Source organism: Megalops cyprinoides, chromosome 7, assembly GCF_013368585.1.
Source record: "Megalops cyprinoides isolate fMegCyp1 chromosome 7, fMegCyp1.pri, whole genome shotgun sequence".
Lineage (NCBI taxonomy): Eukaryota > Metazoa > Chordata > Actinopteri > Elopiformes > Megalopidae > Megalops > Megalops cyprinoides.
This window is the reverse complement of record NC_050589.1, coordinates 12,893,571-12,905,783: the sequence shown is the minus strand read 5'-3', so window position 1 is coordinate 12,905,783 and position 12,213 is coordinate 12,893,571. Positions and strand designations below refer to the sequence as shown.

General features: G+C 44.3%; 1 protein-coding gene across 3 annotated transcripts; it reads right to left on the bottom strand.

Annotated features, from left to right (window-relative positions):
* Positions 1–6,154: 6,154 nt before the first annotated feature.
* LOC118781072 (ETS-related transcription factor Elf-3-like) lies at positions 6,155–11,469 on the bottom strand. 3 transcript variants are annotated; one of them, XM_036533939.1, is made up of 9 exons: positions 11,316–11,469; positions 10,803–10,967; positions 9,718–9,951; positions 8,969–9,079; positions 8,486–8,614; positions 8,142–8,234; positions 7,833–7,946; positions 7,284–7,479; positions 6,155–6,988 (listed from the first exon to the last, which is right to left on the bottom strand). In XM_036533939.1, exons 2-9 carry the CDS (start codon positions 10,957–10,959, stop codon positions 6,871–6,873), a joined length of 1,152 nt encoding a protein of 383 aa, XP_036389832.1. In that variant the 5' UTR covers positions 10,960–10,967; positions 11,316–11,469; the 3' UTR covers positions 6,155–6,870. The 3 variants fall into 3 exon arrangements, with proteins under 3 accessions (XP_036389832.1, XP_036389831.1, XP_036389833.1); XM_036533938.1 differs by having other exon boundaries at positions 10,803–10,964; XM_036533940.1 differs by having other exon boundaries at positions 7,833–7,928; positions 10,803–10,964.
* Positions 11,470–12,213: the final 744 nt, after the last annotated feature.

Genomic DNA, 12,213 nt, shown 5'->3' with positions numbered 1-12,213 from the left:
AATTGCGTACAAGCCAAGAAGAATGAGAGAAATGTGACACTCACTCTAGTAGGACAGTGGGCTGCGTACCTTCACAGAATCTATTCTTGCAAAACTAACATTTATCTTCAATACCCGGGAAAGTATTAAATGATGGTAAGGCATTAACCACTAGGCTTTAAAGCTTCTGACCTTTTGTGTTCTCCTGTCTTTTTATCTCATTCTGCAAGTTAGACACATCAGCAGGGTCTACTGCCACTGTAGATAGCAGCTCTGGCCGTTCACTGCCCTCATCAGTGCCTCATCCACCCTCATGATACTGCAGCAGGACAAACAGGCACCATGACATCAGGCCCTGCACTGAGCATTGCATAGACCCACCCGTGTGGTGAGACTGAATTATCCACAGCCTGTCGTGCAAGCTGTGAGGCAGTGCTACACTGCCGTGAGTCATTTCTCGGCATCGCACCATTGAGTTTCTGCTGAGCAAGAAAAGCTTTTTGTATGGACCTGCATAGCTGTCAGCACAGGGGCTCTGTCATCCCTTTTCAGGTATCAGTTTGGCTGGTCTGACTTTAAAAACATCTTTGGTCCTGATAGCCGTTAGCCTCCTTGTCATTTAGCCTTTTAGCCTGTTAGCCTTTTAGACAATTAGCTTTTGGTCTTGCTAGCTGTTAGCCTTTCAGCCTGTGGGCCTTAGTACCTGCTGGCCATTAGAGTCAGAGGCCACAGTATCTACACCCACAGACACGTTCACTTCGCAGTGCAGGCTGCACATTGCTGCTAACAGAAGATGAAGAGCATAGCACATCCTTCCTGGAGCTTTTGGAGCATCTGTGTTTTTAATCCCTACAGGGGAAATGGCTTTTGTTGAGACCTCCTGCCTCTGGCTTGTTTTAAAATATAACACGTACATCTTTTGCAACAATTTTGTTATTGTTATGGAGATGAATCCTGCACAAATCTGGTGACTTTCTCGCTTCCAAATGCATTGACAGTGTTCACATAGGATAAGCCACCTCCTGAAGAAATCAGTTTCTCAGTTTCAGTCTCACCACAAGAAACAATTTAACAATCCACAAATCCATAATTTGCAAAGGGAAACCAAGACCTTTTTTTTGTTGTTTTTACACCCTGCGAATTTGCATAGTTGTGGTTGATCAGTCAGTGCTTGTAAGAGCAAGTTAACCTCATCAAGACAACAATCTTGCATTGGTAATGCGTGACATGTTTCCACGTATTCACCTGCGAGGCGCTCTGATCAAAGTGGCCTGTCTGCACCCACGTCCGAGGAAGTCAGAAACACGCACCTTCTCAGTTCCCACATGTTACGGCCTCTGGTTTGGATCTTCAAATACCTTCCAATGTTTCCAATTACTCTCACTCTCAATCAAAGGTATATTTCATTTTCTAACTCCAAGGATGTGTAACAGGGCAGATGTTTGGTTATGTAAAACCATTTTTTATTCTGATGTGTATCAATTACTGTCATGTGACAGGTGTATGATGTTGGTTTTGTAAAAGATCTGCACTGTAGCCTGACTTTAGCCAAATCTGTTGACATACTGTGGAAGGTCAGGGGTACAGACAGGTGCAGCAAATCTGTAAGTGTCCTCTCTCAAGTCTTTCCCCCTTTCTTAAGATCCTCCAGTTCAGTCGATTGTTCTGCAGGTCAGGCCGGATCCCTCTCTATCACTTTGAGGGGGAGAGGACGTGAATGTCCCCTTGCTGTTAAGTGGCTAGTTTCAGATCGTATGCGGTCCCCCTGGTTTCTCTTGCCTCGAAAAACATGTCTGTCAAGTCATGTCTGACTCAGCTGCCAGGCTCATGTAAATATGTTCTTGTTGGATAAACGGAGATGGCACAGATGATGTAGAATCATGAAACAATGTGTATGATTCATTGTGTCAATCACAGCGTTAAGGGCTCTGGTTTCACAAACAATAGTATTCTTTAAAGCTCCTCTAGACCTTTGTTTAAAACCAAGGTCACAGTTGGAAAATAAACTAGTCTGATTACTATCTGGTTTAGCAAAAAAAGAACCACTCACATTCTCTCACAGTGCTCCTTATCTGATAAGAACATGAATTGCAGTATTACTAGGATTCCTTAGTAGGAAAGCTGCTCTTGTCTTTAATTCAACCTCTGACCTCACAGAAGCCCGCCTTGTGTGTGTGCCAGAAAATCGCCAACACACCCTTGCAATCCACTACATTGCATCATAGTGAGCTGTGTTCTGCACAGCGCCCCACCCTGTCTTCCTGTGCATGACCGCCAAGTGTGGTGGATTTCGGTCCTGTTGCTTGCCCACTTCTGTCGTTCCAGGGCAGGAATCTGCCAGTCTCCTCCCAGACTGACCCTTGGGCATGCCTCAAGGTAGTGTATGCCTAGCCCTTCTGGAGAAGTCTGAGATATCCATAATACATCAGCGACAACCCCAACAGCAAAACAACAACAACAAAAAGACTGTCAAATTTATTCGGACAGTTTGGGCCATTTGCTCACATCATTGAATTACAGGCTGAAGTATCTTTAACATTACTGTTTTAAATGCCACAAAATACATTCTCTTCAAGTACAAGATAAACACAATGTACACATCAATATGCAGATAAAATTCTGACTTATAATTGCTGGACATGTGGAATGACTCATGTGAGTAGAGGGTGTTCTTCATGGTGTGAAGTGTTGGTGGTGTAAAGGCTTTGGCACACAGGTGTTATCCGTCTTGTACAGGTAGGGTCAGGTGTTCTCACCTCTTTCGTTCTCAGACTTTGTGACTGTGTAGGTGTGTGTGTGTGTTGGGAGGTGTTTCCACATACGGTAGAACGAGCAATAACTGATTACAGCCTTTATATTGCATGCAGTAATGGCACTGATGCTGCACTGGAGTCTCTCGGCAGTGATAAGACTTTTTTTTTTTGATGTAGGTTTTGACGTAACTATTTACATTGACATTTGAAGACTGGTCACTGATGTGCAGAATAAGTTTTAAAGACCAAAATATGCATGCAGACACAGATCTGGTCAGGACAACATTACATATATAAGACAGACAAAGAAAGTATGTGTCATTATTTTGCCACTGTTCAGTCCTCTGCAATACCATATACTGTATGTAATTCCCTTCAAGCTGACCCCGTTCTGAGTCATGTTATTTGAGATAGATTTTTAAAAGAGAGTTTATTTCACCTTTATTTAACCAGGTAGGTCAAGTAAGAATCTTATTCTGTATATAAGAAGTCTTATATAAGAAGTCTTATTTACAATGATGGCCTGGGAAGATGTATTTGTTTTATGAAAGATCATTTGATCTTTCAGGCAAAATGACCGGAAAGTATTTTCTCTTCATCATGCCTTGTTTGTATTCTCATTTGGTCAATGCAGGATTTTTGCAAATATTTCCATAATGTTTTGGACAGGTCTTATTTCTTATCCTTCTTGAATTACAGACAAAAGTGGCAGGAGACAGCTTTTTATTGTGTCATAAAACATAAGCATCCATCTAGCACAAACATCTGTCCACAGAACAGAAGAAAAATAAAATATAGGCAGTCGATGCACAGATAGGATGGGAATATAAAATGCATGAAGCAGAAATGGTTTGAAACAGAAATGGTTTGAAACAGAAATGGTTTGCATGCATGAGGATGTTTTTAAAAGAACTGTTTCAGTGCTTCACAGTAGCTGCCCTTAATTTCCCTAGGTTGCTAATGCATACCTCAGCACTCAGTCTTTTGTTTGGTCTTTTAACATTGAGCATGTCCTACCATCATGAAGTGCATGTTCTTCACAATGACCCATTTTGTTTGTACCAACTTGATAAACTTACTCAAATGCATTGTAGTGATGTTTGTATTTCCAGTTCATTGATAGCTGAATATGTTCATACCGTGACTCAGAGAGACGCCACCCTGAAAATTAAATGTAGGTCAACGGGTTATTTAAACCCCCCAGCAGACGAAAGTAAAAGCTAACTTTTTGGTTCTAGATATAATGATTCCAGTCTTGGGAACACAGCTCTGAGGAATGAAATGGCATTATTTTACACCAGAGAGAAAAGCTTGTGTGGCCTTCTTCAGCCGGTTCAGTTCACAGAACCACAGCGCGGGCCCCATGAGTGCTGTCAACTTGTTTGCATTTCATTTGCAGTTGCCACCAGCTTTGGTAGATGGATTTCAGCCACGGTAATGTTTGTAGATTTGGACAGTGTACTTTCCTTGTCAGTCATAAAAGCCACAGGTGTGTTATACTGTGCGTAGCTGAATAAACAGAGGGTTATTGCCTCCCATATTTCTTCTTGTAAATGAGGTATCCTGGCTAAAGGAGAATTACGCAAATCAAACCTGTGACTACGTCATACAAGGACTTTACAGCTACCGGACACTTGCTTGTGAGTTTAACATTTTTCACATGCACATGCTTTCAGGCACACTAGTGTAGATGAAAATAGCGTATAATGATTTGGCACGTTTAGATATACGAATGTTACACTCGGATTGACATGTTTCAATTAATGCATTTAATAATGTAAACATCAAAAATAAATATCAAATAGAAATGGTAAATATCAAAGAAATGAAGCAATTCTCAAATAATGCTGCATTGTTAGGTGAGCAATAATTTAGATTAAAAGTAATTAAAAGTCTTGTCATGTGACCTTTGTAAATCAAATGAAATTAATCTGTTGGCAGACAGACACAGCCAACTTCTCATAAAGCACATTGTCCTCTATGAGGTAACTATGTTATCACAAATACAGTTGCATGCAAGGCACAGAGCAGTCAGATTGCCCTGGAGTACAGAACTATGTCGATAATTCCAAAAAAAAAAAAAGAGGTTACTGTCAATTCACCTGGTGAGTAAAGCAATATGACTTAAGGGGACAGCACAGTGAGCCTTGCCAGTGTTTTCTGCTGAATACTTTAAAAAAAAAACATTCTTAAAAATACACACATAGTCACATCCATTCCGTTTTGAGAATGTACCTCTGTACCTCTGTATAGGCAGTTGGGAGGAGGTGTGGGTGTATGTGTGTGTGTGTGTGTGTGTGTGTGAATGTGTTACAGGTTAAGAGTGTGTGAAGAAGGTAATTGAGTTTTATACCTTTGTTTGCGTGGGTGGAATTTGAATTAGTGGAGGTGTGGCAGAGAGCAGCATTTAACGGGAAAAATGACTTAACAAGTTTCAGTGGAGGTAATCCAACCCCCCCCCCCCCTCCCGCCCCCCCGTCTTTATCTGTGTTTGCAAGGTGAAATCACACCTTCTAAAAACCCAGCCCCACCTTCCATTCCTGCATTTTCTGGCACCAGACACTCTGTTTCCTGTAAAGTACGTGATCCACTCACATCCTGGGCCCCTGCCAAATCTGCCGGTCCAACAGGTATGCTGTGCGCCGGGTATACACATACACAGTCACTCACATACACACATACCTACACATATACGTGTACATGTGTGTATAATTGCCTTCGTTTTTGCATAGTGTATATAGAAAGTGATATTGTTTCTTAGCCCTTATCTTACATCTGAAATAGTTTTTTGACAGGTGATTCAAACTGCAGTGATTACACCAATAGTGCATGGAGACATTCAGGGCTGAGTGTGATGGTAGTGTCAACACTACAATGGCAACACACAGTAAAACCATTCAACATGGAGAAGAAGAGTTTGATGGCATTCACTTTGCTGTTTAAGCGAATAAATACACACACCTGTAGCAGTTGAGTTGAGTTCTCCCCTGAGTTGAGACGTTCCCCTCAGATCTGTGGGAGATTTGAGACATTTCACACAAACCCGTAGACTATTTGAGATGTCCCGAAAAGATCCGAGGCTAAGGCTTCAAATTTCAATAGGGAAAGATAACACACTCCAAAAATAAATATAGCACACACCAAGTATCCCGAAAGATAACAAGCTCCAGCTTCCCCTACACTTGATAAAGCTCATTCTTTCAAACAAGTTCAAGTTAGATCATCAGCACTGAACATATTCACTCTGCTTGTGGAATCAAAATGCTACCAAAATCATATAGAATATATTTTATGAAATGCAGTTTATTAAAAAACATGTATGAGCTGTACAAAAACATACAATGAAAAAACTTGACTCATGAATGCCTTCATTCTCATACAGCAAAGTATTCAATTAAAAAAAAACATTAAAACCAGGCCAGCTGAAAACATATATAAATATGTCTATATACATGTGCATATGTACGCAGAATATTGTACATTGTCATTCACAAAAGCAATTGATTCATATTTGATTTCTTCTATTACACTATAATAAGACAGTTGATGTCTTAGGCTACATGTTGTATGTTGAAGAAATATCATTTGATGACAGTTCCTGCTGAATTAGATGGCTTCATGTCCTCAGATAATTGTGGACATGATTAAAAGTGCCCTCTATCGCTACATGTGATCTAGGATATACGTCCAAATGAACATTTGGGACATCACACAATACAGCACAGCATTGTCACATTTCAGCACTCTCCTCTCTGTAAAACATATGGGATGCTGTGCTGAGTGCATCTGGGCAGGGCCAGAACAAAAGACATGACAACTTCCATATATTAAAAAACAATCCACTACTTTTCAGAATGAAAAGGAGCAGGAAAGGTGAACAGTATCCCAGCCATTAACCCCATTACCAGTCAAGTTCAACTTGACAGAAAAGTAAAATACAGACATTGGAAAAGGACTCGAACTGAATCGGTTCATACAACCTACATTAGCCAAAACGTTGGCTTACATTTTTCCATACACCTCCTGTAGATATGAGGAGATGAAAGCATGTGAGTTTGTGTGGATTAGGGATGGAGTCTGTCCCATCCCTGTCCTTTAATGACAGGGATGGGATGGGTTTGTCTGTGAGTTCCCCTCCTCAGCTCTCATGCGGGGACCCCAGCTCTCCCAGTCTCCAGCCACTGGCGTTTTTCCCAAACTTGTACACCAGCCTCCGGCCGTCTACACGCTCCAGTATCTCCCGCTTATAGTAGTACCTGCAGACACACAAACCCCAGTCAGCTCACAGTGCTGGATAAAAGACTGCTTCTCACAGGGAGGCTTAGTACATTACATTATTGGCATTTAGCGGATGCTTATCCAAAGCAACTTACATCGGCTGCAATTTTCACAATGTTACCCATTTATACAGCTGGATATTTAGTGAGGCAATTGTGGGTTAAGAACCTTGCCCAAGGGTAAGACAGCAGTGCCCCAGCGGAGAACTTTCGGTTCTTAGTCCTGCTCCTTAACCCCTAAGCTACACTGGCTCAGAATCTCGTCATGCCTTACCGCATGGCCCGGCTCAGTTTCTCATAGGTCATGCTGCTGTTTCTCTTCCTCTGCCCCCAGAGCTGGGCCACGGCCTCAGACTTGAGGAACTTGAAGACACCTGCCCTGCGGTCCTCCCACTTCATCAGCCCCCCGTACTGCTCCGGGTGGATCAGGATGTCCCGGATAAACTCCCACAGGTGTGTGCCCCGCGGCGCTGCAGAGGATCACCACAGGTAAGAAACGGGCAGAAAAAAATTGAACTTATACTACCTATACCTGTACTGTGTACTGAGCCGTTAATGCTAAGTATGACGTTTACAGAAGGATCTGAAGAGCTGATTATGCCTCACTCATCTCTTCATGTTTCTCTCAAAACTTTCAGGTACTTTTCACCCTTTCTTATAGCTTTAGTAGTGTTAACCTTAGATGGGTTTCCATAAAAATCCCTCCTGGTCCACCAGAAAATACCAGTAAGTATAACGGGTGTTTTTTTTTCTGCTGATGTAATCGTGTGACGTAGTGACAACTGACATGAAAACATGCGGCATATGCTGCAGCGAAGCTCACCGTGTTTGCTTTTCTTGGTCTGGAAGCGATCGGAACCGTGCCCCAGCTTCTTTGGTCTTCCTCTGCCTCGTTTGCAGGACCCCAGCTCTCCCCTCTCTGTTTTGATGTATACCTCTGTCAAGGTCACAGCACAGCCGAACGTCAGAACCACTGTGTGTCTGATCAGAGCAGGGGAACTTAAAGTCTTCTGTGTCTTTCACAGTGATGAGGGAGTCTGGACCATCTGTGTTCCAGCTTCTCTGTGCTTTGCAGCAGAGATTACAGAATCTGTGTCGGTGATCTGAGGGAGGGGGGGGAGGTGCGGCTTACCTGTGTTCTGAGGGCTGTGCAGATCAGAGAGTTCCAGGTCAGAATCACTCCCCAGGGAGTCGGGCGAGTTTGGGCTCTGGAAGATCAGCATTCCTGTAGGAAAGGGGGACAGAGGGGGAAACCTTTTACAGACCACACCCACATGCACATCTTTTTTGGGGTCAATGAATCGTCCTGCGTGGTCGTTAACATCCTGCACAGTTCCAGTGTGTTCAACACACTGACCCATTTGACATGTCCTTGATGCTACAGGCGGGTGCAGGCATTTCCCTAGCAGGTGTTTCTGAGCACTTCACCAGACTGTCTGTAATTTACCTGTGACAGCAAAGAGCAAGTGTGCTCACCTGTACTGGCGTTGTCCAGGCTACCAGGTGACGTGCGCCCGGATTCATAGCCGTAGTCACTCACAGGCGTCATATCTCCCTCCATCTTTAGCCCATCCTGGGAATAACTGGTGAAGTCTGTTCTTCCATCTTCAAAGGGCACAGGGCAGATAAGAAACCAGTATGAACTCTGAGATTACATCTTTTTTTTTTTCCCTGAGCTGAGAGTCAACTTCATCTTCGTGTCATCTCAGTCCTGTCCTTAGTGGCAGGATCCCAGAGCTAAACTACAGCTGCAAACTTTGCTTTGTGCTATGAGTCAGGAGAGGTGATATCACAGAACACTGCTGAGGAGAGGAGAGGAGAAGAGAGGAGATGCCAGAGGACACAGCTAAGAGTGTGAGAAACACGGATTAAGAGATGAGGAGCCTTCTGTCTGAAATGGGGCCACATATGTTTAAATATAAAACATTCACAAGGCAGACTGCAAGGCATTCTGGGTACCTGTGATGAGGAGATCGTAGTTGGCATCCCCTCCATTCACGTTGAGGATTTCTGGGTATTCATCAAACAGACTGTTGAAGAAGTCACAGGCCATGTTCAGGTCCCCTGCGCCTGAAATCAATCACACATCAGTCAGACACTGACATACGCTAGTCTCTCTCATTCCCAGGGCTGTTCATGAAATGTTTTTATCATGGTAACATTTTCACCAAGTTTCCTTGGTAATGTCATTGACCTTGATTGTAGATTACCCAGTGACTCGACAGTCATTAACACCCCCCCCCCCCCCCCCCCCCCCCCCGATACTGCACTTAATTACCATGGCTGAGGCTACCATGGTTTGCGTCATTCAGCTCAGAGTCAAAGTGAAACCTGACCTCTTGAATTGGCTGAGAATCCTTGTCCTTGTCTTTGTTTGGGGGTTGGGGTGTCTATTGTTCTCAGATTAGTACTTCATCTTATTTTAGCACCAAGCTGCCTTTCCTGTGTTTCGTTGGGCCCTCTTAAGCTCGTTTCCACAAATGGAGCTCTTTTAAAGAGCACAGTGCAATTCAAGCCTCTGTTGTCGGGAATGGCATGAGGTTAGGATACCCCTCCGTTCCCACACCCTGCCTGAGAGGTGCCCGAGTTTCACTGGATTAGACGGGCAGGGGGTGAAACAGAGGGTACTGGACCAGATCTGGTCCCTACGCCCCTCTCTGCTGGTCCAGGATCTTTAGACAAACGCACCGCACGCGCGGCAGTCTCACCGAATTTGGCTTTGAGCTCCAGGAGGTTGTGGAACAGTCTCTCCCCGAGGGAGTGGAACATGGAGACCAGGTCGTCGCGAGACAGCTGGCACAGGGTGGGCCCATCCATGGAGCAGCGGGACAGGTCCAGCGCGGTGGCATCGAACTTGCTCTCCTCCACGTGGTACCCGATCCACTCCAGAATCTGATGTCTGGTCCAGTACTGGGGTGCCACGTTGTACCATTTCTCAGACCCTACAAAGACATATCCCGGCCATCAGCAGTGTACACAAGTACACGCCAATCACAAACACGCATAACTCTTCCAGTCCTGCGTTTCCAAATACCCAACCAATAAGGACAGCCCATAGTGCTCATATGCCTGCGCAAGCTATGGTAAACATCTTGTGCAAGATTTGCTTTCACTCAGCTTTGCTTTATGTGATTGCAAAACCTCAGTATACACCAGACACGGATCTGAAGACTATAAGCTGGTGAGTGCGAACGGCATACACGCCCTCTGCTGCATCTTACAGGACCCTAAAGAAATGGAGCGCTGACTTCCCTCTCTCTCTGGGAAGGACAGCGTCTGCTGTTTATAGCTGCTGTCTTATCACTGCTCACCATCAGAGGCTGTTAACCTGCGTTTCACCCTGCCACTGCAGTCACACCCACCTCGCATCACCAGACCAGCTCAACAAAGCAAGAGGAGTTATTTCAGGAACAAAAACCGTCTGTTGCTTTTTTTTTTTTTTTAATACCGTAATCAAAACAAAGGAAAACTTCTGTAGTTAACCATTGAAAGAGTGCCATTTGGATTATGGATTTACTTGCTTGGCCTGTCATGTGTCTTTATAATCATATGACAGCAGTGGACTGTGGATGTTAGATGTGGGCCAGATGAAAATATGCTCAGTAAAAACACAGATAACACACCATATTACAGTGCATCTGCCAGGAAGCCCTGCACGGTAGTTTCTAACCATTATTGAGTCATAAACATATATAACAACCTTGGGAAACATCAATGTGACCAAGCAATGTTCTGTAAAGAAAGGGCAGGTTAGAATTATGTTGTGTTAAATGAAGTGCATCAGAGCTCTTACCTGCTGAGCTGTAAACACTGGTCAGAGGCACCAGGTGCTCGGTCGGGACCGGGAGAGGCGTGTGCGGCACCAGCAACGGCGGTTCTGGCGAGCTGCTCCGGTACACCGTCCAGTTAACGTTGGTAAGGATGCTGCTGAGTTCACAAGAGTCCGCCATCAGATCTGCTTTGAGGAAAAATGCAGGGATTGAGTGAGTGTGTTTATGCCCTCTTCTGAAGATAATGATCATGTGAATTAAACCACATCCGTAGGTCCAACAGTGGCTTAAGACCGTGAGCTCCTGTCTCTGTAGAGCCAATGCTTCTGCCTAACTCCAGCATTCAGGTCTGGCCACAAACATCTCAAACGGAATTCACCGCTTTATAGTGCTTAGATAAAGACTTTTGGATCACTGTCATTTTAATGTTGTTCATTTGTTATATATATTTATGTATGTTATGCATTTATATATACATTTATCCTCACTGCATGTACTGCCGAATACAACACAATACTACCATCAAACGTGCCTACCTCCTCAAGACAGCAGAAAGGATGCAAAGAAGGAGAGTGAGCCGTCTGCTCTGACAAGAAGCCTCCCTGAGTTGTTAGTATCTAAGCGAAGAGGAGATTTACTCCTAGGTCCACTCAGTCTCTGATTGTTAATTGGTCTCTGATCTACCTGCTGTCTGTTACACCTGTCTAGTGAACGGGTCAGCGCCTTGCTATATACGCTTTTATCTCAAGGGGCGGGGCTCAGGTGAGTTGTCACAGCAGGTAGAAGGGGAATTCCGCGGAAGCAAGGTCGAGGTGCCGTGGCTACGACACGCCCCCTTTTCACAGAAAACTTTGCATAAAGGAGACCGCTCTCCCCGCCCATCCCCCGGGAACACGCTCATTTTCCATTGCAAACTGTGGGTGGCTTGAGGACGTCTCTCAAAGCAGAGTGGCATCTTTGCCAGGAAGCTTTTACCCCCGCACCTCTCTTAATCATTACATGGACTGTCCTTGGCTTGTGTGAGAAACTGGCTCCTCTCCCGGCCACGGGTGCCAAAGAAAACCCTCTGATGCGTTAGCTGCTGTTGGTTTTCGTTTGTTTTTCCCTCTCATCCCCCTGCCGGTGTCCAGGCACAGGGCATGATGTCATTTGTGCCAGTATTCACTGCTGACAAAAGGGATTTCACCTCTCTCAGGTTTTTTCTTCTTCCTTAATTCCTGCATTGCCAGAAACATGACATTTCATAGAACCAGGTGTTAAAAAATGGACCATGTTCAAGAAGTGGATCTTGTGTCATGTGCAGTATGTAGTGGAATGCTATTAACCTGTAATGTGCCACCCATTGTTTCGCTCCCGACTGGGGAGGTAACATGGGGCACAGGTAACATGGGTATGTGTAATAGGGTGGAGTAGGGGGGACTTCTGTAGCTATAC